Source organism: Acomys russatus, chromosome 3 (genome assembly GCF_903995435.1).
Source record: "Acomys russatus chromosome 3, mAcoRus1.1, whole genome shotgun sequence".
Lineage (NCBI taxonomy): Eukaryota > Metazoa > Chordata > Mammalia > Rodentia > Muridae > Acomys > Acomys russatus.
Window position 1 is genome coordinate 25,241,843 of NC_067139.1, and position 25,826 is coordinate 25,267,668.

The following is a 25,826-nucleotide window of genomic DNA, read 5'->3' on the forward strand; positions in this document are numbered from 1 at the left end:
TCCAGTAGAGACCAGCAGTGCCCAGAGAGGTAGGTACACTTAAAGTGTCAGCCTACGGGATTGTAGGCTGAGCAAACAATTACTATTTTAGACTACTACGGCATTTTAATACTATTTGTTATACAGCGAAGGCTAACTGATACGCCTTTCCTTATTCAAAACTTTCACTCTCAGAAGAGAGGAGAAAGGAACAGTTTGGGTGTTTTTCCCGGACTGGGCAGATGACAGTTCTAGCAATCTGGAATGGGCGGGGTGGGGAGGCAAGGATGTGTGGAGAACATCACCAACAAGCTAAAGCTGTCCTGGATTAGTTAGTGGGCCTTTTTTCTCAACCAGCAATTCTTGGAAGAAAGAGCTAGAGTGTTTTAAATCGTTAGTGAGTCACCACAGTGGTTTCATTTTGTGGGATCCTGCTAGTCATGGTCTTGTTTTATTTAACGTCGAGTTCTTTGTGGCACTGCAGTAGCCAATTATAATACTAAAACTGCAGAAAGTATGATTTATTTACAGCTCTCAGGGGCCCTGCGTAAATAAAGCAGAAGCTTTATGTATTAGTGACCTGTATAGTAGAAATTTGGACCATCTGTCGGGAGGACATGGATGGTTATAATTTTCCAGCAGGAGGAAAAAGCCCCAGGCAACTATGCTTTACAAGTGTAGGGCAATGGGGGAAGGATGGTGGTGGTGGTGGGGCTGAGGATTATAAAAATGAAAGCTGAAATTTTAAGTATAAAACTGAGAGAGATTCTAGAAAGAGGAATGAGAGAAAAGGGGGGTGGCATTTGTATGAAGTTTTGGTTTTGCCAAAGAAAAGAAGTTTTGGAGCTTTGCTAGGCATCTTTAGTATTGCCTGGATAGAATGAAATCAGAAGGAAGTGACACTTTGAAGCCACACTAAGGACTGAGGTTTGCCTGCATTCAAAATAAATTCATAATTTGGCCTCATTGCACTATTCTACAAAATCATAAAATACATTCCATTAGTATTATCCATTTCAGTGTTAACTCTGCACACATTTTAATGGTGTTTTTGAGGCTTCCAAAGGTGTAATTTAAATCAACATTTACATTAAAAACACTTATGATATAGTTAAAGGAAAAACCACTTAAGTAAAATAATGATCAACACAACAATTTCCCCCAGAGACCATATCTAGGTATATGATGTATCACCAAGTCTGGATAAATATTAACGATAAGGCTTGATACAATTTTACATGTGACTCTACCCTCAACCTTGACCTATTTTTTTTTTCTTCAGAGTAATGACAGGTCTATTATTAAAGACTGTCAAGTTAAGATCCTGCCAAATGTAGATCACTGACCTTCCTTATTTCTTCCCTCGTTATCATTGTCCTAAATCCTAAGAAAGAAAAGAAGTCTATCATCGGGCAGAAGAGAAAGACCAGACAAAGTCTACACTTGTCAATTTAATGGTGAGGGGGGAGAAAATGGCTTAACACACACACATAATTGGGCAAAGGCAAATTCCTAGACTGATAACCTAGACACAAGCAAAATATTACACCAAGTAAATCTCCCCCTACCCCTTTTTGAATTCATACAGATAGTTTTCCCATCCAAATTGCATGTGTGTCTGCTGGCAGACAAGTACAGGTAATTGCCTCCAGGTGTTTGCCTGCAGGAAGTCATTGAAATTCAGTGCCAGCAACAGCAGCTTTCTCAGCAGCAAAATCTAACCTGCAGGAACCTCCCAGGCACAGGTACATTTCAGAATAGCAATGGCAACTGGCTGGAAAGGCCCTAAGCCCACAAGGCCAGCTTAAGAGAGAGCAGACAAAAAGGAAGGATGTACTCATTAACCAAAATTTAAGGTTAAAAACAGATGTTGCCTGGCTTTTTAGAAAAGTGGTTAAAATGTTACTCTTCTCCCAGAGAAGACATTAAATTATGAGCATAATTACACTTTTCTTGGGTTTTGTTTTTACACATAATTACACTTTACAATACTTTTTTTCAAGGTTTCTCTGTGTAGCCCTCACTATCTGGGAATTCACTGTGTAGACCAGGCTGGCCTGCAACTCAGAGATTCTCCTGTTTCTGCCTCCCAAGTATTGGAATTAAAGATGTGTGCCAACACCACCCAGCTAAAATAATTCCTTACTGAACAATAAACCACACACATCCTTTGGGCACTGTGATTAGATACTGCCAGACATTCAGTTAAAAGTGATGGATGAACCAGTATATTTTTTTTTGCGTCCATTCAGATAATAATATGAATTTTGAAAGACACAGAGTGCAAATGCAAACTAAACAAGAATATATAGTGTAATAAAATCTTAGCAGGCAGAAGCAGATCCAAGAAAGAATCTTTAGCTGATGGTGAGGAAAGCCAAGCAGCTTCCTTTTCTTTTCTTTTTTAGAAAGAATCCAAAGGAGATTCAGGAATGGGCACCAGGGCTACTTCCTGGAAATTGCATTGCAGGTGAGATTGAGAACCAGCTGGACCTCAGGGCCCGTTCTAGTCTCTTTGCAACAGATCCTAGTGTCTACCACAGCTGAGAGGTTGACTTCCAGATGCACAAGAGGGTACTGTAGTCAGAGACCTTCTAACACACACACACACACACACACCCCAGAAGTCTTTTCTGGGTAATTTGACCAACCCAGAGAACAGATCTGAAAATACTGATAAATTAAGACTACAAAAGAAGAGTACATCAGGTCAGCTTGCTAGGAATTCCCTAGTCAGTGCAGACCAGCTACACATCAGTAAAGAAGGTGCTAACTAGTCAGCTTTTAGAGTGCTGTTCCTAGTGAGATGAGTGTTATCAGGGTCTCAGACAAGAGGAAAAGAATTGGAGAAACAGCAACAGGAGAAGGCAGACAGTGTGAGGAAGAATAAAAATGAAAAACTGCCATTAACATTCTAGAGTAAGATGTTTACAGGGAGAAGATAAGAAAAGGCTTTTTTAGAAAAAAATTTGGGGGGGGGAAGAGTCCTTAGATATTAAAAAAAAAACTGAATTGTGGAAATGAAAAAAGTGAAGGAAAATATTAGAAGACACTGCAGAGAGAATTTTCAAAAAAAGAAGTGAAAGTAGAAAAACAGGTGATAAAAGACGAGAGAAGTGCCAGTCCCAGGCAGTACGATGTCTGTGCATGTGTCCTGAAAAGACTCAGAACAAGTAGATTAAAAAAAAAAAAAAAAATGATGAGGGACTGGAGAGATGGCTCAGAGCTTAAGAGCACTGACTGCTCTGCCAGAGGTCCTGAGTTCAGTTCCCAGCAACCACATGGTGGCTCACAACCATCTATGATGTGATCTAATGCAGATACAGAACTGTATACATAATAAATAAATCTTTTAAAAAATGATCTAGAGGCTGGGCATGGTGGTGCACACCTTTAATCCCAGCACTTGAGAGGCAGAGGCAAGCGGATCTCTGTGAGTTCAAGGCCAGCCTAGTCTACAAAATGAGTCCAGGACAGCCAAGGTTACACAGAGAAACCCTGTCTTGAAAAACCCAAAACCAAAAATTTTTAAAAATGATGGAGTTATAACTTGAAAATAATTTTCTTCAAATGAAATAACACCAGATTTTAGGTCAAATTTTAACCAAGAGAACCCAAAATATAATAATAAACAATTAGGTATGTCACTGTGAAATTTAGAATATAGAGACAAGAAAGAGAACTGACTTTGAATGTTGAGAAAAAAAAAAAAAAAAAAAAAAAAGACATTCCATGTGAAGAATTGAGATTCTGAGTCAGGAAACTTCTCAACTAGCTAGAAGCTAGATGACCATGGGTCTAGAGCCTTCAAAATTCTGGAAAAAAAATCTTGCTATTCTAGAATTCTCTCTCCAACCTAATATAAGTTTAACTGAGTGTCAGATGAAGACAATCTCAGCTGTAAAGTCTTCCAGAATTTTGTTTTCCATGAATCCTTTCCTGAGAAGTGACTGGATGGTGGACACACCCCAAAGGAAGGAATAAACCCAGAAAGAGGAAGTCATGGGATCCAGAAAATGGCATTCCAGCTTCGGAAAAGGAGGTGACTGTCCAGATGGCTGTGAAAGGGTACCACAAAAAACTAGCAAGTCAGACCTCAAAAGCTTGGACAGAAAACTAGGTATGGTGGCTCAAACCTGTAGTCCCAGCACTCCCTGGAAAGTGAGAAAGGACGAGTGTAACTGCAAGACCAGCTTGGCCTGCACAGTACACTCCCATCACAAACCAAGCCAGAGATGTTCCATAGGGCAAGATTAATATTATATGCAGTGAATTTAAATGTATTGATATGCTTACTTAACAGGATGAATTAATAAATACAAATACATCCAAGTAAATACATAAATCAAGGGGGAAAATCATCATAGTATGGCGTTTTGAACCTTATCCACAGTGACCATCAAGTCATGGTGATAACACTCTATGCTGACTGATGACCCAATCAAATGGTGCTCCACAGGATCACATGGCTGATGTGTGCTTGGCACTGAGCGTATGGATGAAAGCATGGTCAAAGCCTTCTGTCTGAGAGTGAGGCATCACTGGCAATATCTAATATTCAAAAGTCAAAGTTCAGAAGGATGGGTACGAGATTTTCAGACACATGCAAATGTACAATCACTGGTGTTTAAGAACCGAAGCTGTTTGCTCCTCGGAATGAGCGAGCAGATGCTAGGAACGAGCATTTCCTATCACGTCTTACTACGATCTAAACCGCTAACCCAGTGGTTCTCAACATGTGGGGTGGCAACCCCCACAGGGGTCACATGCCAGATACTTACATTACAATTCATTACAGTCATGAAGTAGTAACAGAATGATTTTATTGTTTGGGACAACATGAGGACTGTATTAAACGGTTGGAGCATTGGGACGGTTCAGACCCACTGCCTAAACCTTCAGTCATCTCCGGAGGACAGAAAATGTGGAGGGCACAGGGTAGAACGTTATCCTACCCATTTCTAACACACCTGAGTTGAACTGGATTAAAGGCACATACATTTACTGCAAAGTGCTTAAGGGTAGAAAGAGTTACAATAGGACAAAAAAAAAAAAAAAAAAAAAAAAAAAAAAAAAAAATCCCTCTGGGACAACAGAAAGACTTTCTGGGATTAAAAAAAAAAGTATAAAACTGAAGAAATGAACAAGATAGAAAAAGTCTTATATCTTTACTGGGTCAGACTGCGTTGAGAGGCAACAGTTTTTATAAATGTCTCTTTAAATGGGGAGTGGGGTGGCTTGTTCAGTAAAATGTGAAAGGTGAAGGCAGGCACTGGGCACAGGGGCAACGCAGAGGTGGAGTGAGTGAATGAAACACAACTTCAGGCAGAATGGGTGGAGCTATGCAGGGGAACCAGGGCCTCATTAGGGAAGCAGCCTAAGAGAAAGCTGGACACAATCTGCCAGATCACACCTAGGTTGGAATACCAGGTACAGAGTATGGACTTGGTGGTGAGAGGGGAGCTACTGGCTTTCCTCAGGAAGGGTGTTACAGGATCAAAGCGCCATTGTAGGAGATAATTAGGGTGGTGTGCCTGGTTAAAAGAAGCTAGGCATGTTTGGACTCTGGCTTTCTTTGCCAAGTTGATGTCATGGTGGACAACTGCCTTCTCCCCCCAGGCACCATTAGATGTTACTATTGGCAGCACCAGAGGGCCTTGGGAGCAGCCTGCTACACAGTCTTTTATAAAGTGTAATAGAGATAGATGCTTTTTCGTTTCATCTTTAGCTATCTTTTGAAGAGAATTGAGAAAAATTTACAATGTGTCACATTAGGCCTGTACAAATTTTCTAAATGCTAGAACAAAGCCTGGGGTTGGAGGTGAGAAGAAAGGGGGGAGGGGAGGGCTGGTTATGAGAAAAACCAGGCTTGGAAGATACTGTTGGAACTGAAGTCAGAACTGTAGCATGTAGGCGGCTATAAAGAGATAATTCTGATTATAATTAGTCAAGAAATCTAAATTCAGGGATCCAGGTGTTGGGGCAATAAGCTCAAAGAAAGTAGTATTTTCCATTTAAAGATGAGAACACTTGTAAATATTAATAGAAGTAATTATAAGTGGAGTTGAGGGCAGATGTCTCATCACGTTCATATAATGTATGTATGTATGTATGTATGTATGTATGTATGTATGTATGTATTCCTGGGGTTAGGAACAAGCCAACAAGCCATTTACTTCAAATGAAGAAGGAAAAAGAAAGAGGAAGCAGCACAGAGGAATGGGAAGTAGTTGCAAGTGAGGAAATAAATGCCTGCTTAAAGGGAATCTGGGGCCTGGGAGATGGTTTAGCTGCTAAATACATTCATTTTTACAGGGAATCTGAGTTCCGTTCCCAGCACCTGTGATGAGTGGATTGTGATTACAGCTCCATCAGATCCAACACACACACACACACACACACACACACACACACACACACACAGGAGACTTTGCGCATGTGCATGTCACAAGGCTAAAAGGAAATATGTCCGTAATTAGACACCCATGGAAGTAGGTGTTTCCAGGGCATTAATAAGCATGCACTGCTCTCCTGTAGATCATCTCTAGGAAGCAGGGCACCATTACAACCTATTTGACAGACGGCGATGTATAAAATGCTTCTTAACATATTTAAACTTAGGCTGCCAACGAGCAATGTGTTCGGGTTGGAATTTGGCCACATAAATGATATTAATGTTTCCTTCTCTTTCCTAGAACCTCTAGATTCACATAGCAGAATGCTCACTTTTACTAAATTGCTTACCCAGCCGTTGGTCAATAGTACACACAGGACTCCCAACATTACCATATATTTACGCTGTCCTCCCAAAAGCAAGGAAGCTTCAAGGAGCTGTTAATAGGAGATGCTTCATACTGTTCAACTCTGTCCAGCATTTCTAAAGCACCTCAAAATTTCCCATTTGTTTTATAGTTTTATTTTTACGAGTTATTTATATGTTTGTTTTTGCAGTGCTTGGGATCAAATCACAGAGTGTGCACATATTAGGAAAGTATTCTACCAGTGAGCCACAACCCCAGCCCACAATTGCTCAGTTAAAACCTTCCCACAGTTCAGAAGAGCAGATACAAACTCTGTGGTGCTAGACTGCAGATTGGTCTTTGGGGACTCATGATTCATAGACACCACTATCATAACATTTGTTACGGATAATTTTCCACATATGTGTTTGGTTGGGATAAATTGTGTTTTCAAAATTATGAAAATTTGAGATTTCTTAAGAAGAAATCTTAAGGAGGTTTTAATGAAAACAATTTGTGTGGATTTCCCCCGCTCCCCCATCCCCCACTGTATCCAAATGGGTGCAGGATTATCGGTTGCTCAGACTAGATAGTCCCAAAGAAAGAATAGTTATTGAGAGAGTAGAATTATTTTTGGAAGAACCATTCTCCTCCTGTTCATCAAGCCTTGCTAAAAGAGAGGTGTGCCTTCAGAATTATACAAAGCTGGTGTGAGATATTGGTAGACAACACTTGGTTTGCTTTCCTGGAAGTCGCTGTATCTCGTTCCCTGCGGCGGACTATGAGACTGTTTGAGATAGCATGGTTACGAAACTGCTGTACCATCCCAGCCCGGGAAGGGAGGGGGGCTGTTTTGACTCTCCTGTTACTATGTGAGGGATGGAATTTTACAACCAGAAGGTTCCACAGCAGTTGGGAACAACAGTTGTATGAGAAGCAAGCAGAAGACAAATGTGTGTGTCCTGTTACTCGGGCTCTGAGCACTCCATACCGAGGCTGCCAAGATTTGCTGCTTGCATCAATATTTTTTATAATTACCAACCCTTGTGTGTATGATCCATTAATAGTAAAAAAAAAAAAAAATCTTTCAAATAAGATGTGTACTGGCTTTAGGCTAGATAGCCATCTGGCTAGCTGAGCCCCCTGCCCTAACCTTATTTAGATGTCTTATTTTAACCCTTGTTCTATTTTTTCTTATCATCACCCATGAATAATGTTCCACCTCCTCTTGCAGAAATTAAAATAGCTGAAAAAAATGTAAGAGTGTGAGAACCATTAAAAACTGTCCACGAGCTATTACTGTCTCTTCATTAGCTGCTAGTCTGTGTCTTCCTGACTCCTGTTCATCTCACTGGAAAATGGTGAGTTAACATCACCTTCACTTTTGTTAATTCTTTCTGTAACACTCCAGTTTTCCCCAAGTTGGTCTTTGACTTCTCTTGGCTTGTTCTATACCAAAGACATTTTGGCATAATTACCACAGGAATTACCACAGTAGAGGCAACAAAAACACAAAGATGCCAATGAACTCAAAATCACAAATTCATAAGCATGGGCACTTTTTTATTTTTTCATTTTTGTTTTTTTTGAGACAGGATCTCTCTGTGTAGCCTTGTCTGTCCTGGATTTGCTTTGTAGACCAGGCTGTTCTGGCTGTCCCGGAACTTGCTCTGTAGCCCAGGCTGGCCTTGAACTAACACACATATCCACCTGCCTCTGCCCCCCGAGTGCTGGGACTAAAGGTGTGTGCCACTACTACTTGGCCTCACTCCACAATATTTTTTTCTTCATATTTATGGGCAAATATTTCTGTCCTTCCTTCTTTTGTTTTTGCCCCATTTCCCTTCCATTCACACAAAATACTAAGCTACTAAAACTCCATTAACTGCAGTAGAGGACTTTTGTTTTTGAAATGATGGATGAAGATTACAAGCAAGCAAACCCCGACAGTAGAGTGGCTGGGGTGGGGTGGGGCAGGGAAGGGTATAAAGGAAAGTACTTCAGAACTAGCAGATGGTCTGAGAGCTCCCCTGTAGTTTGCTCGTGGCACCCTACAATCTGCGGGACCGGGACCACTCTGCACCCCAACGGCCTCCTCTGTAACCTGCCTAGATCTCTTTAAGCTCCGTTAGATACCTTTGAGTCTAGAAACGGAAGTTTAGAAAGATGTTTATAAAGAACGATGACATAAGATAAGGGCGCATTTATATGACATAAGACAAGGGCTCATTTATATGACGTGGAAGATGAGCAGGATTCAGATGCCAACAATCTTCCATTCCACAAACATTTGCTTCCCACGTTGTTCTAGGGTGGAACAAAAATAATGGGAAACCAAAGCTGGTTCACTCATTCTAAGCCTTATATTCATCCCCCCTCTCTTCTTTTTCTTTTTAAGACAGAGTTTCTCTGTGTAGCCCTGTCAGACGTGGGACAAGTTCTGTAGACCAGGTTGGCCTCCAGCTCACAAAGTTCTGCCTGCCTCTGCCTCTTCCTCTGCCTGTGCCTCTGCTTCCTGAGTGATGAGATTAAAGGCTTGCACTGCCTTACCCAACAAAGACCCCTGTATTTAAGGGTAGAGAAATAATATACATGGAAACCAATTAGATAATTCTAGAATGTTAGATGTTATAAAAGGAACTAATATAGTGATAAGACAGAGTTTGTATATGAGAGGCAGTAGCCAGACATTAGATAGGATGATGTTTAATTTACCTGTGCTCAGAAAAATGAGACCCTTTGGTCATTAAGCGATCCATAAAACAGATTTATTTACACCACTATACCTGTGCACACAGATGGCTTTTCATAAGGGTTTGATAGCTCTTCCCAGATATGTTAAGGTATAGAGTACCCAGCACTATTTTAAGAGTGTGGAGGCACAAGCCTTTAATCCCAGCACTCAGTAGGATCCCAGTTAGTCTGAGGTCAGTGTGCTTTACATATTGAGTGCCAGGGCAGCCAAAATTTGACAGAGAGATCCTGCCTCAAACAAACAAACAAACAAACAAACAAATGCAAATGAACAAACAGTTATTTAGCAGTAATATTTCCTGGAAACCGAAGTCTAGAAATCCCTTTGATCTTTTCTAAAGTACACAACACACCCTTCCTCGGTTGGCACAAACTCTAGTGCTCAGGCTCCCTTTAAAAAACTCCCTGTAGGCTGGGATTAAGGCTATCTTTAATCTTAGCACTCAGGGGACAGAGGCAGGTGGATCTCTGCAAGTTCTAGGCCAGCCTGGGCTACATAGTGAGACAATGTCTCAAACAAAACAAAACAACCTCAAAACTAAATCGTTGCATGCCACAGGACTGATTGTGTCCCCTACCTCATTCATGAAGCCTGCTCCCCAGGGAGACCCTATTTAGAGATAGGGAGTTTAGTAGCAATTAGAGTTAACAGGAGGTCCTAAGTTAAAGCACTGATCCCATGGGATTACTGTGATTTTTTTCAGCTCATGGTTTGTTTGAGGGTGTAGTCCATTTCAGAGGGGAAGGCACTGAGGCTGTGGTAGTGGCGATGTGCAGCTGAGACGACTCTGTTCTTACTGCTCTCAGGACAAGGAGCCAAGGGAAGCCTAGAAGTAGGCTCTGCTATAAAGCCTGAGGGCTGTCCTTAGTCACTCACTTCCACCAGTGAGGCTCTGCATCGGGAGCATTCCTTCTTCCAGAAGCTCTCAGAACAGAGCCACCAGCTGGGGACCAGGTACTTAAACTCCTGCGTCTCTGTGGGCACTTGAGCTTCTATCCACAGCAGTGTCCTTACAGGAAGCCTTTTTGTTGTTGTTGTTGTTATTTTCAATGTTTCAATTTTATTTTGTCTGCATTCTTGTCTGTGTGAGGGTGTTGGATCCTGTGGAACTGTGGCTACAGACAGTTTGAGCTGCCATGTGGATGCTAGGAGTTGAACCCAGGACCTACGGAAGAGCACTCAGTGCTCTTAACTGCTGATCTATCTCTCCAGTTCCCTTGTAGGAAGAGTAACCAGAGCCTTAGTTTTCCTCTCTTTCTCCTTCCATGAATACACAGCATTTAGGAAAGGCCCTGTGAAGACTCATTAAGCAGGCAGCCATCTGCAGATCAGGAAGACAGACTTCGGTAGAAAGGACTCTGCAGTAAACTTAATTGTGAATTTCTGCCCTATAGAACCTGGTGGCAGGGCGGGGTGGGGCGGGGTGGGGCGGGAATTGATGCATACTGCCCACGATCTCCAGTTAATGGTATTTTGTTACATCGGCTTGAGCAGACTCATACCATGTCTTAGATTTTTGTACTTATTTTTAACATAATAAAATTGGTTTTAAAGAACGCTGTTCTCTTCCTCCTTGTACGTAGCATTTCTTTTTTTGTTTTTTTTATTGGCTTTGGTGGGGGGGGGGATGATTTTTGAGACAGGGTCTCTCTGTGTAGCCTTGGCTGTCCTAGACTCACTTTGCAGGCCAGGCTGCCTCGAACTCACAGTGATCCACCTGCCCGGCCCTGTAACGTAGCATTTCTTAATGCACTATTTAGGAAGCAACTTCCGTGCAATTCTGAGAACTGTGTGTAGCACTTCTATCAATCACAACTACCCATTCCATCCGGCAGCTTCTTTAACGGGTAGTACCACAAATAATATTCACGAAATGGGCACACTTAACATTGAACGAGGCACGTTCCAACAGAGCTAGAGGCCAGTACAAATGCCTGAGGTATCATCCGTCTCAAAAATTAGATATGTTCAAATACATTTTCCTTTCACTCCTGTCAGCCTCAACTAGCCCAACACCCTCACTTTTGTGACATCTCCTACCAGTTTCTCAGAACATATCTATAGGCCTCTAGACAATGCCTTTCCCCCCTTTTCTGTTCCACAGATGCAGAATATTGTAACATGATAGTCTAGTCAGCCTTTATGCTTTAGCCTTCTAAATGTTCTGGGTCCCAGTCATGAATAAACCAGGTATTAACTCCATAGCTTCCTGCAGATTGTTTAACATATTAGAAATGAGATGAAGGAGAAATGGGGGAAGGACACTGGCCACCACCTCTACCACTGTCACTATTACAGCTAGTGTGACTACAACCGCAGTCTTTGTATCCAGCTCCCATATGTATCCCAAATCCACCGGCCATAACAACTTTGCTTAAAAAGATCATCCTCCGTCCAGATGTCTCCAAACGACTACCAACTGCTTGCAGTATCATGCCTTAATTCCTTCCAAACGATGAATGAGTTGGCTCTTCTCTAACTGCCTGGCGCCAGCTTACTCTGACTGCCTCACAGCTACTATTAGAAAAACCTAGCCATCCCACTGTGAGGCACAGCCCAGGTGCACAGCCAGCATCTGGGTTTGAATGTGAAGAGCTCCTGTCCCACTTTCAATAGTGTCCTAGTTTGGGTCTCAGTCATTTCCCATGTGATGAGATTTTCTACTGCAGGAAGGAAACAGCATCTCATAGTTTTCCCCTGCTAGCTCTGCAGTTGCTTCACTGAGCTTGGGTACGTGCTTATCTTACCAGCAGATCCTGAACTCTCCCTAAAAACTCTACCAAGTGCTCACCCTCTGCTGGAACTTTTTTTGGGTAGACATAACCCTCCACCTAAAGATCTCTTAGTAGTCATATAAATAACTCGGTGTGACTTTAATTGGCTCTGTTTCTAAGCTGTAGTTTCTATTTTTTCTCCCTCCAGGTATTTTTCCATGTGTTTGTGCTGTCGCCATTAATTTGTAAACTCCCAGAGGGCAAGGCCTGAACATAGCACGGTGTTGTCATAGAGGGCATGTGCCAGGAGGCATGAATGGGAGACACTGCCCCTCCTTTAATACTAACCTGTTTTGGTTTTTACTTTCAGAACATCTTTCCTTAGTAATGCTTCTGAGACTGAAAACGTGTGTGTGTGTGTGTGTGTGTGTGTGTGTGTGTGTGTGTGTGTGTGTGTGAGCTAGTGTCTGGATAAATAAAATAAAGCCAAGAGTTGCAAGCTTTCTATAACATAAGGGGGAGGATGTGGAAGTATTTTGACCTGCGGGGGAACCAGTAGTGTGTTACTATAGTTTATCATCTTGAGAGTTGTATTCTTGACTCTTCGAGGCTGCAGGGATATCTCAGAAAATAATATCTGCTTCCAAAGCTGAGAGCTGAAAACTGAACATAGCATGGAGAAACACCCAAACAATCTTATTACAAGTTTGTTGCTGTGAGTGGAAGGAAAAAGGATGTAATCTGGGAGACCTCCTCGGATTCTAACAGAAAACAAGCAGCAGAGTTCCAAGATCGAGCTGGGAGAGCTTTCCTCAGCTCCGGTGAGGAAGGGAACCAGCAGAGGTCCTTTCCCAGCAGGGGTTAGAGCTGGGGATTCCGGTCTTCTGGCCACCTGCTGCGCTGGCTGCTAGCAGCACCCACAGAGAATATCCAACTGTCACCAGGCGCTGAGCTCAAGGTATAACCCATGTAGGCGGTGCGGCAGATAACATCAAAGCCCCGGGTAGCAGCCAGCAAAAAAAAAAAAAAAAAAAAAGTGGAGGGGGGGGCAGCGCAGCGAGGCAACCAAGCGCCTCCCCCAGCGTTTCCTCTCACGCCCACTTCCAACCTAAGAGGCTTTTGGTTTCTGCTTTTGTTGTTTTTAAAATGAAAAGTTGAACCCAGGAAGGTTGGGAGCAGACTTTTGCCTTGTAGTTCGGTAAGTTTTCTTCCCTCGGTTCTTTTGTCTGCTTGGCTTGGGAAGAGCCCGGGTATAGGGGACAGTTGATGCGGCAGCATGTGTGCGAAGAAAGGTTTGTCGCCTGGTCGCAGGAGTGGGGGGATGGGGGGAGGGGACGGGAAAGCCCAGCGCACAGGGCGGAGGGGAGGGACGGGCAAGCGTGACCCTGGGCCAGCGGGAGGAACCTCCGGGATCCCGGCGTGGCGGCGGCGCTGCTAGCCGCACAGGGCGGAGGGCCTGAGTCTTGGAGCCGCGGGGCCGCACCAAGGGGGAGCCCGAACTAGGCAGCGCCTGGGCGGCTGCATGGGAACCGGGGTTGGGGAACGCGCGGGCTTGGCCACGAGTTGGACTGGTGCTCTCCCCTCGCTGCTCAGTTGGAGAAATGCAGTCAGAGTCCCCACAGGATCCTACTTCTCCCAAGGGGCGCAACATAGAGGTTTACATGGATCACTAAATAGAAAGGGGCCCCTTGGAACCTCTATGCCTTTGCTAGTCTAGAACCGTCACCGGGCACCTGGATCCCTATTGTTCCAGGATTTTTGACAGTTCAAGCTGAAGTTTACCACTCACAGGGCGATCAGGTTCATTTATCCAATTCCATTTATTTGCTGTATTCAGAGGATCTATTATTTACCGTGTCACAAAACAAACCGAAACAAGCTCCTTACATACAACATAGCTTCGTTTCCCTGCATTCTGGTAATGAAAGAAATCGCATTTAGAAATGTCAGAAAACTTACTAGGAAAGGGTTCTACCGATTTGCTGCTTAAGAAAACATCGTGAAATGACAATTCAAAACCAGATAGGCAGTTTGTTTAACCGTTCATACCATTGCTGTATCCTAAAGACATACCGAGTTCTTGGATATATTTCTGTTTTGTTCAGTAACTATTGAGTCAAAAAATGCACTCTCTGGTACTTAGTATTTTTTTCCAGTTCCAAGCAACAAAAACTCGACATATGAAGAATGTGTCTTTATCCCAACACATTGTGTTCATCTCTGTCTACAAGTTTAGCTTTTGATTCAAACAGCCCAACTGGGGGAGGGGCGCTATATTACATGTTTTGTGAATCTGACCCACTGGCTATTTCATTTAATAAAATAGGTGCTATTCTGATGAAAAAGTAATGGCACTATCTCATTGTAGGGCTAACAGCGTGTTACCCACCATCCGAGCTTTCTAGCTGCATGATCTTTGCTCCTATGACCAAATTAATTTTTTGGTAGGCATATTTTCCCCTTTGCAAAACATTATTTTTGGCTCTAAGCTTGCCATTACTGAGTATTCCATTTTTAATCATTTCCATTCTGGGGCTTTGAGCTTTTCTTAGCTCCAGTGAGCTAGAGGTAAGACTTTCTCAGGGGATTTTAGGGGTCAACCGTTAGCAGGAACGACCTGGATAACGTTTTGAAAGCCTAAGGGAACAAAACAGTTTGCACAGATGGTCAGTTGTTAGTGGGCGTATGGTCGTTTAGCAAAGAATATTTTTGCTTTGCGTCTTTTTTTTTTAAACACCTTATTCTTTCCAACTTTGAGGTGACCCGTTAAGTCAGTCACTTCTGTCGGCTTTTTTAGCGCATGTGTAGAATTTTTAAGTTCAAATTGCTAGCTAGCATTCTTTATATCTAACCTTGAAAACCTGCTTCACTCCCCAGATTCAGCTCTCTTGATAGTTCCAGAAGTTTCTAGTTCCCTTCTCTAAAAGCAGCCGGGGTCAAACTCTGGTTTGTAATAAATTAGTCTGTCTTCCCATTTCACTCCCCCAGAGTTCCAGAAGCCCGCTGGGTGGCTCCGCCCCATACCCCCTCCTCTACTCCCAAAGTTCCCTAGCGGGTTAGTCCCTAGCTGTCAGGCAGTCAAGGAGGGGTTAACTGCGTTTGCTGCTGCTGTTGCTGCTGCTGCTTTAGCTCTGGGAAGCACCGTCTCTCTCCGGAATAACCTTGGCTTTCCTCGGTCTTTTAATAGAACATCCGCCACCAAAAAAGTGGTTTCAGTTCAGGGCTTAATAAATAACACGTCCCCTCTGACCCTCCAAACCAACACCCCCACCACCTTTCTCTCTTTATTTTAAAGTTATTTTTCAAAGTTAATGAGTTTCAAGTTTCACAATGATTTCCCCTTCCGTCAACTCGGAGCTGAGGAAACCCCCTTGGGGTCCCCCCCTCCCACCCGGGGCCCTCCTCCTCCTCCTCCTACCCCCCTCCCCACCAGGGCCAGGGGCGGGGCTGGGAGACACCATGACGTCACCCGGCCGGCCCACATCCTGCTCTAGAAAGTCAAAAGACGGTAAAGAGAATCGGGCCCCGCCCGGCCCCGCCCCTCCTCCCGGGCCAACCGCCCCCGACTGAGGCCGGGCCGGGCTTCCCCAGGCCGCGGAGCCCCGCCTCCCCCAGCCGCCCCGCCCCGTCCCGCCTCACAAGCCGTGCCTCCTCCAGCGTCCTGGGTCCCCGCGGCGGGGCCTGCGGCGGCGGGCGGGCGGGCGGGCGGGCGGGGCGGCAAGGGGCCCGGGGCCGGCTTCGCGCAAGCCCGCCCTCCCGCCGCAGCCCCCGCCCCGCCGCCCCCGGGGATCCCCTGCCGCCCCGCCCACGCGCGGGGGAAGCCGCCGACCTTCGCCCTGGCGGCCCTCGCGCTGCCAGCCGTCCTCACGGACACCCGGGAGAGGTAAAGGCCCCTCTCTCGCTGTGTCCCACTCGATCCCTTCCGCGCCCTGCTCGCGGCTCAGTGCCCCTCGCTAGCTGGACCGGGCGCGGCGGGGATGGAGCCGCGGGAGGAGGTTCTGCCTGTGTCCCGGTTGTCAAGTGCAGCGCAGTTCCCGACGGGTGCGGGCGGGGTGCGGGCCGGGCGCGGCGGTGGGGGCGCTGCACCCGGGAGAGCGGGGGGCGGGGGCCGGGACCACCTCCCCCTGGCGGGCGGGCGCGCGGGTGTGCGTGTGAGTGTGTGCGCGTGTGCCGGCGCCGACCTTGCGGAGGGGATGCTGCGTGCGGGAGCCGCTTGCCACTTCGGCGGGTCCTGGCGGCAAGGGCGGCGGGAGCTGCGGTCCTGTGATTCCAGCAGGTACAGAGGGCCGGCTTCCCGGTCGCAGCCGCAGTTTCTCGCAGGAGGGCTCGGCGGGGCTGCGGGAGACCAGGCCGCGGCTTCCGCACCTCCCGGCTTTGTGGCTCGCTTTCCCTTTCGTTCTTTGCCCGGAGTGCCTGTTTACTCCGGCCACCTGGGTAGTTTCTCTCGGGGTAGAGCGCGCGCCCGCCGCCGGTGGGTCAGGACCGGTGGGCAGGGACGCGGGGCGGCTGGGGCTCGCCGCGGGGTCGGGCTCAGGCAGGAGTTGCGGCTAGAGAGGGGAGGGGGCGGTGGCGAGGCTGGCGCGAGGAGGAGTCTCTAGGCTGCCGCGCTCGCCAGCTCTGTCCTCCTCCTCCTGCTCTCCGCATCCACTCTAGGCTCCTTCCGGAGCTGGCACTTCCATTCCCCCCTCCTTCTGGCATGCGAAGCGCTTTGTTCAGTGCAGCGTTGCAGAGGGGTTTTCCCAGGCTCCGCCCTCCACATTCATTCATGTTTTTTCTCCTTGCGGCTGTCTTTACGCTTTTTGATCGTGCCCTGTTTTTGCACCTTGTAGTATGCATTTCTTTCCCCGAGAAAGAATGGGTGATTACTGGTCCTAGTCTCTACCGTGCTGTCGTCTTTGAAAATAACCACTTCTCCACCGCGGGTTTAAACGTGGGCTGGACAGCTAGGGACAGGGGGTGGAGGCTGCAAAACGGGGTCGCCCAAAAGCTGTTACAGGTTGGGAATTTGTATATTTTGGATTTATGTTCGGGAGCTGTTTTTGGGGGGTGGGGTGGGGTGAGGGGTCACGTGATCGGCCTACAATCAGAGTTCTCGCTTTAAAAACTTCGTAATATTGTGACCGCTTAAAGGCTTTAGTTTTAATAAGGAACAGCGCATCCATAGCTCTGTCTTTAAAGTCTCTGTGCAGCCAAAACCTTGAATGTGATAGCTGATGCCTCTGTGGTAAAGGGAGTTGAGGAACCTTATCTTTTGTGGGTCATTAACTGGTGCTGCAAGAGACATCATCCGCCGTTGACTGTCCTGTTTCACATTATTCCCCTTGCGTTGGATTTTGAATAGTTTGTGCTATGCCGACTAATAGCTGTGTTAGGAATACAGCCGCAAGCACGTTAATTGTAGCCACCTTTTCCTCGTGCTTTAGCTAAAGTGAAAGCATACATTTTTAAAGCCTTATGGTGGGATACACATTCTTTCTTTTAGAGGCGTTCTTCCCGAGAATTAATATTTCAGCGTTTTCGTGTGGCAGGCTTCTACATTGTTTAGCTTAGTCCCTCTGACAGTCTGTCCGAGGTGGGTAATGTTTCCCGGGTTTACTGCTTGGGAAATCCGATCTTCTTTTCCGAGAGGATAAGTGCCTTGAAGGGGGCGACACAGTATGGGGTAAAGCCTGGCCTTGAACCTGGCCTCGTGCTTGATTTGCTGTGTCATTCTTCCCTTTGGGAAGGGGGTTGACTAGGGTAGCTAGGCGTTAACCTTCTCTGAGGAAATGGGTATGGAGTCATGTGGGGCCACATTCCGAACTTATTGATCTGAGGCAAGTTTCAAAATCTCTCCCAAAACTTGACCCGCCCCCCTTAAAGTGGGTGAATTAGAACTGTTGTCTCAGTTGTTCTCGCTTTCAAAACTTGGTGGCACCCCCCCCCCCCCCCCGTAAAATGGATGAATTGGAGCTGTTGTCTCAGTTTTTCGGATTACATTAGATGATAAGCGGAAAGCTACAGTAAAACAGGTCCCCACTAAGGGTTCAGTAATCGATATGATGAGAGGTTTTAAACAAAGCATCCTTAGTCCATTGTGTTTGTTTAGTGATTAAACTTCCTTTCACCTCTAGTGCCAACTTACTGGGCTTTGCTTATCAGTATTGTTGCAGGAAATTAAAGGTAAACTTTTAACTGATTATTGAGAAGAATCTAATGGAAGAGACAAGACAGGTTGCCGATTTAGGCAGATGAGTTCAGCTTTTTCATGGCTCAAGAACCTTGCAACAGGGTTACAAAAAATAAATCATGAAAGAAATCTCGTAATTTTTAAAATAAGTTTCCTATTTTGTGTTGGGTGGCATTCTTAGAGATCCTGAGTCAAACGTGGCTACTGCCCTTGGTCTGTAGGTTGGACATGCCTGATGGATAATTACATCTTGACATGATGCATTTTAGATTGCTTTTGAAAAGGCAGTCAGGACAAACTAGAGTATGCTGCAGTAACAAGTAATTCCCAGGCCTCAGAGACTTAAAGCAGACAAAGGGCTGCTTTTTGTTTAGGCAGCATGGTCATATTGTATTACTGGCAGTGCAACTCTTTAGTCACATACACTGTCTGGAACAGTGCCTGGCCTGTGCCAGAGGGGACAGAATGCTCTGGAAGATCTTGCTTTGATAACTCTGTGTGCCAGCATGGATGTGAGGCATTTCTGTGGTCTACTCCAAGGTCAATATGCAGCTGCTGATCAAAGGCGTGTGCAGTCCTGCCATGCGCCTGGAAGGGAGGCGTGCCATCACTGGGGAACAGCCACCATAGCAACTGCGTATTAACCGAGTCAACTAAAATGGCATGACCAGAACATTGGCCTTCCATTATGAATAGGCGTATGGACTGTGTCCAACATGACTCTTTGTTACTTGACATTAACTTTAATGACACCCAGTAATGCTATTCTAAAGTGAATATTTTCACTCTTATCTAACCAATGTCTAGTGACTTCTTTCACCTGTTTTCTCAGCATGAGGGCCAGAGAGGGTTAAGTCTTATGCCTAGTTAAAAGCAAGCGATGTTTGCAGAGGCTGCCTTCTATTGAGTTTCGGTCAGCACTGCTCTGTGCTCTAACTTTTGAAGTGTCCTTTTCTTTTGAAGGTAGCTAGATTTAGTGCTTTTATCTTTTTCTTTCCAGCATGTGGATTAACTGATGTCTGACGAGTACATGGAGCCAGCCTTTTGTAACCTCCTCTTCCAACAATTTCTAAGAAGAAAAAGGAGCTCTTAAATCTAAGAAAATGCCTCGAACGAAGCAGATTCATCCCAGAAATCTCAGAGGTAAGGCTCTGTGAGCAGTGAAGAAAGGCTTCTAGTGACCGCACCATCAAGGGCTTGGCTGGTACTAGCAATGGCTGTGGGTTTCTTAGACACCGACTGCTTCATGGATAGCTCCATTTTTCTTTATTCCTCTTTCTCTTATATAGTGACTGTCCCTTACCTGCTCTATGAATTAATTTCATACGATTATAGATCTTCTCTGATGACCTGTTAAAGGCTGAGATTTATCATTTTTTCCCAAGACAGGGTTTCTCTGTGGAGCCTTGGCTGTACTGCAACTTGCTCTGTAGACCAGGCTGGCCTTGAACTCACAAATATCCTCCTGCCTCTGCCTCCCCAGTTCAGGGATTAAAGGGTGTGCCACCACGGCCCCATGATTTACCATTCAACAGGAATTATGGAATCTGGAATGGATGGTTGGTGTTGTCGAATAATTGAATCACTGTGATTTCATGGTCAAGCAAGAACAAAAGTCTCCTCCTCTGTCTTTTCTGTGTCTATGGTGATTGTACCTTGAGTTTCAAGCATGCTGAGCAGGTGCAGGAGCAGGATCAGTGAGCTCTCCCACTGCACTCTGTAGCTGTGGGAGAGTTTCTTCTGTGAGCTCCATCAGGCTGGAGAAGTGGGGAGAGTTGGAACTGACAGTCACATAGTAGGTTATTTGCAAAAGTCAGAAGAAACTGACTTATGTTCAACAAAAAAGCATCTTGTCAAAATTTATACATAAAGCTGGAGCTCTAATTTGGGGCTAGAAAATGGGCTTAACATGCTTGAGGCCCGGGGTTGTATCCCAGCACCAAACAAAACCAAGCAAAGCGTGCAGGATATGTACAAGACACCCTTGAGACTAACACTCTAAGGTAAATGTTTTCCCTTAAAGGTAAAGATATTTAATATCGGGAAGTAAGCACCTTTTACCCTATCTGTCAAATGATTTTTATTGTTTTGATGCGTTTCATTCACTGAGTAGCAGTTATCATTTCCGCTGGACTCCAGTATATAAGGATTTAGCAGTATTGGACGTGTGTGATGCCTCAGTTGGTCAAATGCCTGCTATGCTATTAGGAGGACCTGAGTTCCACTATCCAGACGCCATGTGGAGGCGGTAGTACAGGTCTTGTAATCTCAGTCTGACAGAAGGGGAGGCAGAAACAGGAGAAGGCGGAGAAGCTGTGGGCCACACAGCCTGGTGCACCCGGACACCAAGAGACGCTGTTTTAGACAAGGTAGAAGGTGAGAACTGACACCTAAAGTTATCCTGATGTCCACACATGAGCTGTAGCAATGCAGACAAGTGTTCACACACACGCAAAGATGCGGATGTGTATGTAACGGTGTAGTTGTGTCAAGCAAAGCTCTGCTGCATCAGATCACCTTAAGCAAAGCAAAATCCTGTGTGAAATAGACATCTCTTCCTATTGCAGCTACATACAGGGAAATGCGTGGTTGGTGGTTCTGTTATACAAATACAGAGTGCTCATCCCTCCACACATCTTCCGTGGTCTGTGTGGCTTAGCCTGTTGCTCCTAGACTGCAAGCATGAGCAGGTATTGAGTCCTAGGCAAGGGCCTTTTCTACTCAGAACCTCTTTTCACTGAAGAAAGTTTTAAAGGCTCTTGGTTATGTAAGAATAGAAAGTATAAAAAAGGGATATAAAGCAAGCATTTATTAACAGCAAGTCATAATTGAAAAGGTACTTTGTATGTTGGTATATGCACATATGTGTGCAGTTACCTCAGAGGCCAGAAGAGGGTGTCAGAGCCTGGGAGTTACAGGCAACTGTGTGCTGTCCAGTGTGTGGGGGACTGGCACCTGAACTGTGATCCTCTGTAAGATTAGCAAGTTCACTCAGCTATTGAGCTCTCTCTCTAGACCCAAATCGTAAAAGCTTTAAAAAGTAATTATTCATTAGTTTTTGCTATTTATTAATGATAAAACATTTGCACGCTAAATTTGATATGCTTGTTTAGTTTTACGCAAAAGAATCAAGTCTCAGCTGAATGTTTGACCCTGCAGGATACAGAGCATCGTAAGGCTTTCAGCTCACCGAGGCTTTGAGATGATATTTTTTGGTGCTGAGAATGCTGTTTGACATTGTGCATAGTGCCACACGGCAGAAGTACGGTTATGAGTCCTGCAGACGTTGTTGGGAGTTCTGTCTTAATACCAAGCCTGCTTGCCTGCTTTCTTCCTTCCTTTACCACTGAGCTCTACCTCTACCATTTAAACTCATTCTTAAGTTAAATTGTTCCTGGATGGTTTCACTTTATAGTGCAGTCTGATCACATAGCTCCCACTTGTCTTAGTCCCCTCCGCCCTGCCAGCCCTCCCTCCTTCTAACAACACTTCCCGCTTTATGTCTTTTTCTTTTGTTTTTTGTCTGTTAAACATATTTTTAATGTGGGCTGTTTTCAGTTTGGGTAAGTTTACAGTTCTGTTCTGTGTCCAGGAGCATCTGTGGATGATCGATTTGAAGGTGTTCATTTGCTCAGAGACCTCAAAATATCTGTACTGGTCAAACAGAGTCAACGAAAAGAAGAAACTTGTATCTTTTCTAAAATTAGGTTATATTTCACTTTTTGAAGAGGGCTTGACATACACTGGGTCCTGGCCCATCACAGTAGAAGGTTGCTGATTTGGGATGTTGTTGGAGAAGGAGGGCCTTCTGCAGGGCCTCCTTCCTGCAGGACGGAGTCTGAGCCCTTTTCCTCACTGAGTAGGGCCTGCATGAGGGTGAAGCTTGCAGTTCTGCTAGGAAAGGCTGAGTTGGGAAAGGTGGGAGGAGACTGGAGTTTTCATAGCTTTCTTCTGTAGGGGTGTGTGTGTGTGTGTGTGTGTGTGAGTGAGAGAGAGAGAGAGAGAGAGAGAGAGAGAGAGAGAGAGAGGGGGAGGAGAGGAGAGGGGAGAGTTTGGTGTTGGAAAAAAGCTGGTGAAAGACGTGAGCAAAGTTACTTTTTGGGCAAGTTCTTTCTCTCTCCTTGATAACTTGTCGGGCCATATTTTGCTTTCCCCATGGGCCTTTGGTTTACTTGCCAAAGGCATCTCTTGTGGTAGGTAAGAAATCGAGAGAAAGGAAAACAGCTAGACCAGGAGTCCGATGCAGGCTAGTCTGCGCTGGCCTTGTTGGCACTGTAGGCCAGCCCTCTGCAGGTTTCCTCAGAAAACAGTCTCTGAAGCATTTGTCTTATCCTTAGTAATTGACATCAGTATTAAAGGGTTGATCTCTGTTGAAAAATCTCAAGTTATATTTATTAATTCTTCCATGCCAAGCTTAATATTTAAACATATAGTCCTTGATCTGGGTTGCTATATACTCTTGACTCTGCAGATGGGCAGGATAACACTGCCTAGAAGGGTGGTTTTATTTTGGAAAAAATACAGATAAATACATGTGTGTATACGTGTGTGTTTGTCTGTCTGTATATGTTTCTGTGTACACACAAATGAGTATTGTAAGTACCAGACTGTATTGAAAGCACACTTGCACACTATTAGGCATGTGTGGTCTGTGCTTCCCAAAGGGATGGCCTTTGCACTTTCTCCTCTCAGAGACACTTTGATAGACAAATCTGGGAAGACTTGATTTGGCAAAGGCAGAGAGTAGGTTTGAAGCCTGCAGGAGGCTGCTATACATGGCTGGTCTAAGGTTTCAAAGCCTTGCTTTTTTAAAGACTGGAAGTCAAGATGCAAAATAGGAGAGGTTAGCCTGTGTGGCTAATTCTCACTTTTTTTGGTTGCATGCATTTTACTACGAACACCTCAAAAATGAGACGGACCCCTTTTCATGCTCTGTGAATTAACTTTATTAAACTATGCCTGGCGGCATTTGGGTCTTATCAGATCATGGCCATCTGGACATGTGAGAGTCTATGAGTGTCCCCACATTACAGGATAAGGAACAGTGTCCTGAGCTTGCCCAGGAGCCTTTGCACAGCTAGGCTTGGATTTTTGTGTGTCGCTGATGGCCATTAGCCATTCGGAACCAGCTCAAACATTTACCACCTTTGTGCTTTCCTTCCTCATTGATGGTGCCTCTTACCCTTCTCCATTTTTACCCCCCCCTCCCCTCCCGCTGTGGAGTGTCTTGGCCAAAATCTTACCTATAGTTTGAAGTTTTGTTTTTCCTTCTCTTCTTCCTCTTTGTCGGAGTCCCTGGTCTGCACAGACATACTCGGGTCCTCTTTGCATGCATGGCTGTGTCCTCTTGGGCTCACGGCATTTTGCCCTTACTGTTCTTTACAGCTCCCATCTCTGGCTTGTGTAGAACAGGTGAGACTGTTCTTCTGTGCCCAGCACAGGACTGTTTGGAAGTGAGAAGATAATTGGTACTGGAGAAATGTATGCGTTTGAACTTTAGGTAGGGATTGCGTGCTTTGGTACTTGATCATCTCATTAATTCCATAAGGTCCAAAACTGAGTGATTGTGTGCGCTTCTGTAGGGTGTGAAACGTCGCCCTAGGCTGCCTTGGGAGGGTTATGTCCTCCGCACACTTACACTACACTGCCCTCCCTCCTCCCCTCCCAGCTTCTCCTTACCACCCCACTCATCCAACTCTACACCGTCTTTCTCTCTGTAGAAAACAAATAGGCAAATGAACAAACCAGAATAAAACAAAACAGACAAACAGAAAAGGAAAACCAAAGAAAAAAGCAGGAGAAACACGTGTACCTACAGAAATACAAAACCCATAAAAACAAAATCAGAAATTATAGTAGGAAGTAAAAAGACAGTAAGGAAAAACATGCCCAGACAAAGCATTGTGAGACAAAAAGGAAAGACAACCTATTACATTCCCACGGAGTTTGTTTTGTGCTGCCTGTCCACTGCTGGGCCTACAGGTCTGCTCTTAAGTGTGGTTTGTATACCCAGTGAGGCTCCATTGGCCAGAACTTATGGGTGAGGGATTAGCACTTGTGTCCACTTCCTCTCTCAGCACCAGGACCCCATCTGGCTTCGGCCTGTGCAAACCTGATGCATGCTTCCATAGTTTCTGTGACTTCATGTGTGTGTCAGTTCTGTTGTGTCTAGAAGACAGTGCTTTCCTTGGTGTCTTCTATCCCCACCAGCTCTTATAGTCTCTGCCTCTTCTTCTAACTATGTCCCTGAGCCCTGAAGGAAGGGGTTTCATGGGAGTTATCCGTTAAGGATTGAGTGTTGAAGGTCTTTCACTCTCTGCACTTTGTCCATTAGTGGCTCTGTCTGTGTTAGTGCCTGTACACTGGAGAAGGAAGTTTCTTTGGATATGGCTGTGCTCTGTACTTTAGTGGTAAAGGCACAGATTATTAGGACTTCTTGCTATGACCTGAGCTGTGTGGTTGTGAGCAAATTGTTTTCCATGTCTGTAAAGTGCAGATAGTGGATGAAGGCTAGACTATAGGCTACAGCAGCGTTTGTCACATGCCTTGTGCAGGGCAGTCACCTCCCAGAAGTGGCTTACGTCAAACCTTTGGATTGCATGTGTTTCACAAGTGGAGGACAGGAGTGCCCACAGAGAACTCTTTCCGGATTGTACTTGGTGCGACACAGGCCACTTGTCTGTGCTCATGACTTGTCCTTGTCCTGACTGCTGGAGACCGAGGTTCTAGAAGAGGGAGGCCAATGCAGAAAGACACCTGGGAAGGAACGTCCATGTTTACTGCCACCACTGCCAGTTTTCCACCTGAACTCACTCAGTCCTTGCCTTGTTTTTTTCATGTTAGAAGTGGTTAAACAGCATTAGTCTTCATCTAGTATTCAGAAAACTGAAATGTCTCTGATTTTTTCCTCCGATTTTATTATACTGAGGTATTATAAAATATTTCAGTGTGACTCATCACTTGAGTGCTGTTCTTAGGTGTGGAGATGGCTGCCACCTCTGTCCTCTGCTCCACTCCAGTGTAGGAAGAGACCTAACCTGCTTTTCAGGGTTATCTGACTAAGGAGAATCCTTTCACTTGTCACTTCATGAGCCTGCTCCAGTGGTGGTTTTTATAAAAGCTCTACTATGAATGCAAGCCCGCCTTGTTAATTTAACTTGTCTAATTCTAATGACTGTCACGGGGAATTCTGTTTACATAGTGCTTTTCATGTTTGAATGTTAGGTCAGCCATTCCAGCTGACAGCGAATGACCCGAGAGACCAGGAATGGGGTAGAGAAAACAACCCTGTGGCTTATTTAAAATATTCTCCTGTATGTGATGAAGTAAGAAAGGAAGTAAGTAAGAATTTAAAAACCAGTTTTGCATGATATAGGTGAGAAAACCACTGGTGCTTTTAGGAGCAGTCCTATAAATAGCTGGCATTATCTGACTAGGATAATACAGGAATAGACTTAATATACAGACAA

The 25,826-nt window shown here is 45.1% G+C and overlaps 1 protein-coding gene across 2 annotated transcripts in view; it reads left to right on the plus strand.

Annotated features, from left to right (window-relative positions):
* The first annotated feature begins 13,273 nt into the window (after positions 1-13,273).
* Hivep1 (HIVEP zinc finger 1) overlaps positions 13,274-25,826 on the plus strand; it is a 125,857-nt gene continuing 113,304 nt past the window's right edge. Inside the window, exons 1-2 of one of the 2 annotated variants that reach the window (XM_051170473.1) lie at positions 13,274-13,386; positions 19,358-19,500. In XM_051170473.1, the coding sequence (XP_051026430.1) occupies positions 19,461-19,500 (40 nt within the window). In that variant the 5' untranslated portion in view covers positions 13,274-13,386; positions 19,358-19,460. Of the gene's footprint in view, positions 13,387-15,962; positions 16,072-19,357; positions 19,501-25,826 lie in introns of those variants that run through there. The other variant, XM_051170481.1, reaches the window with a different exon arrangement.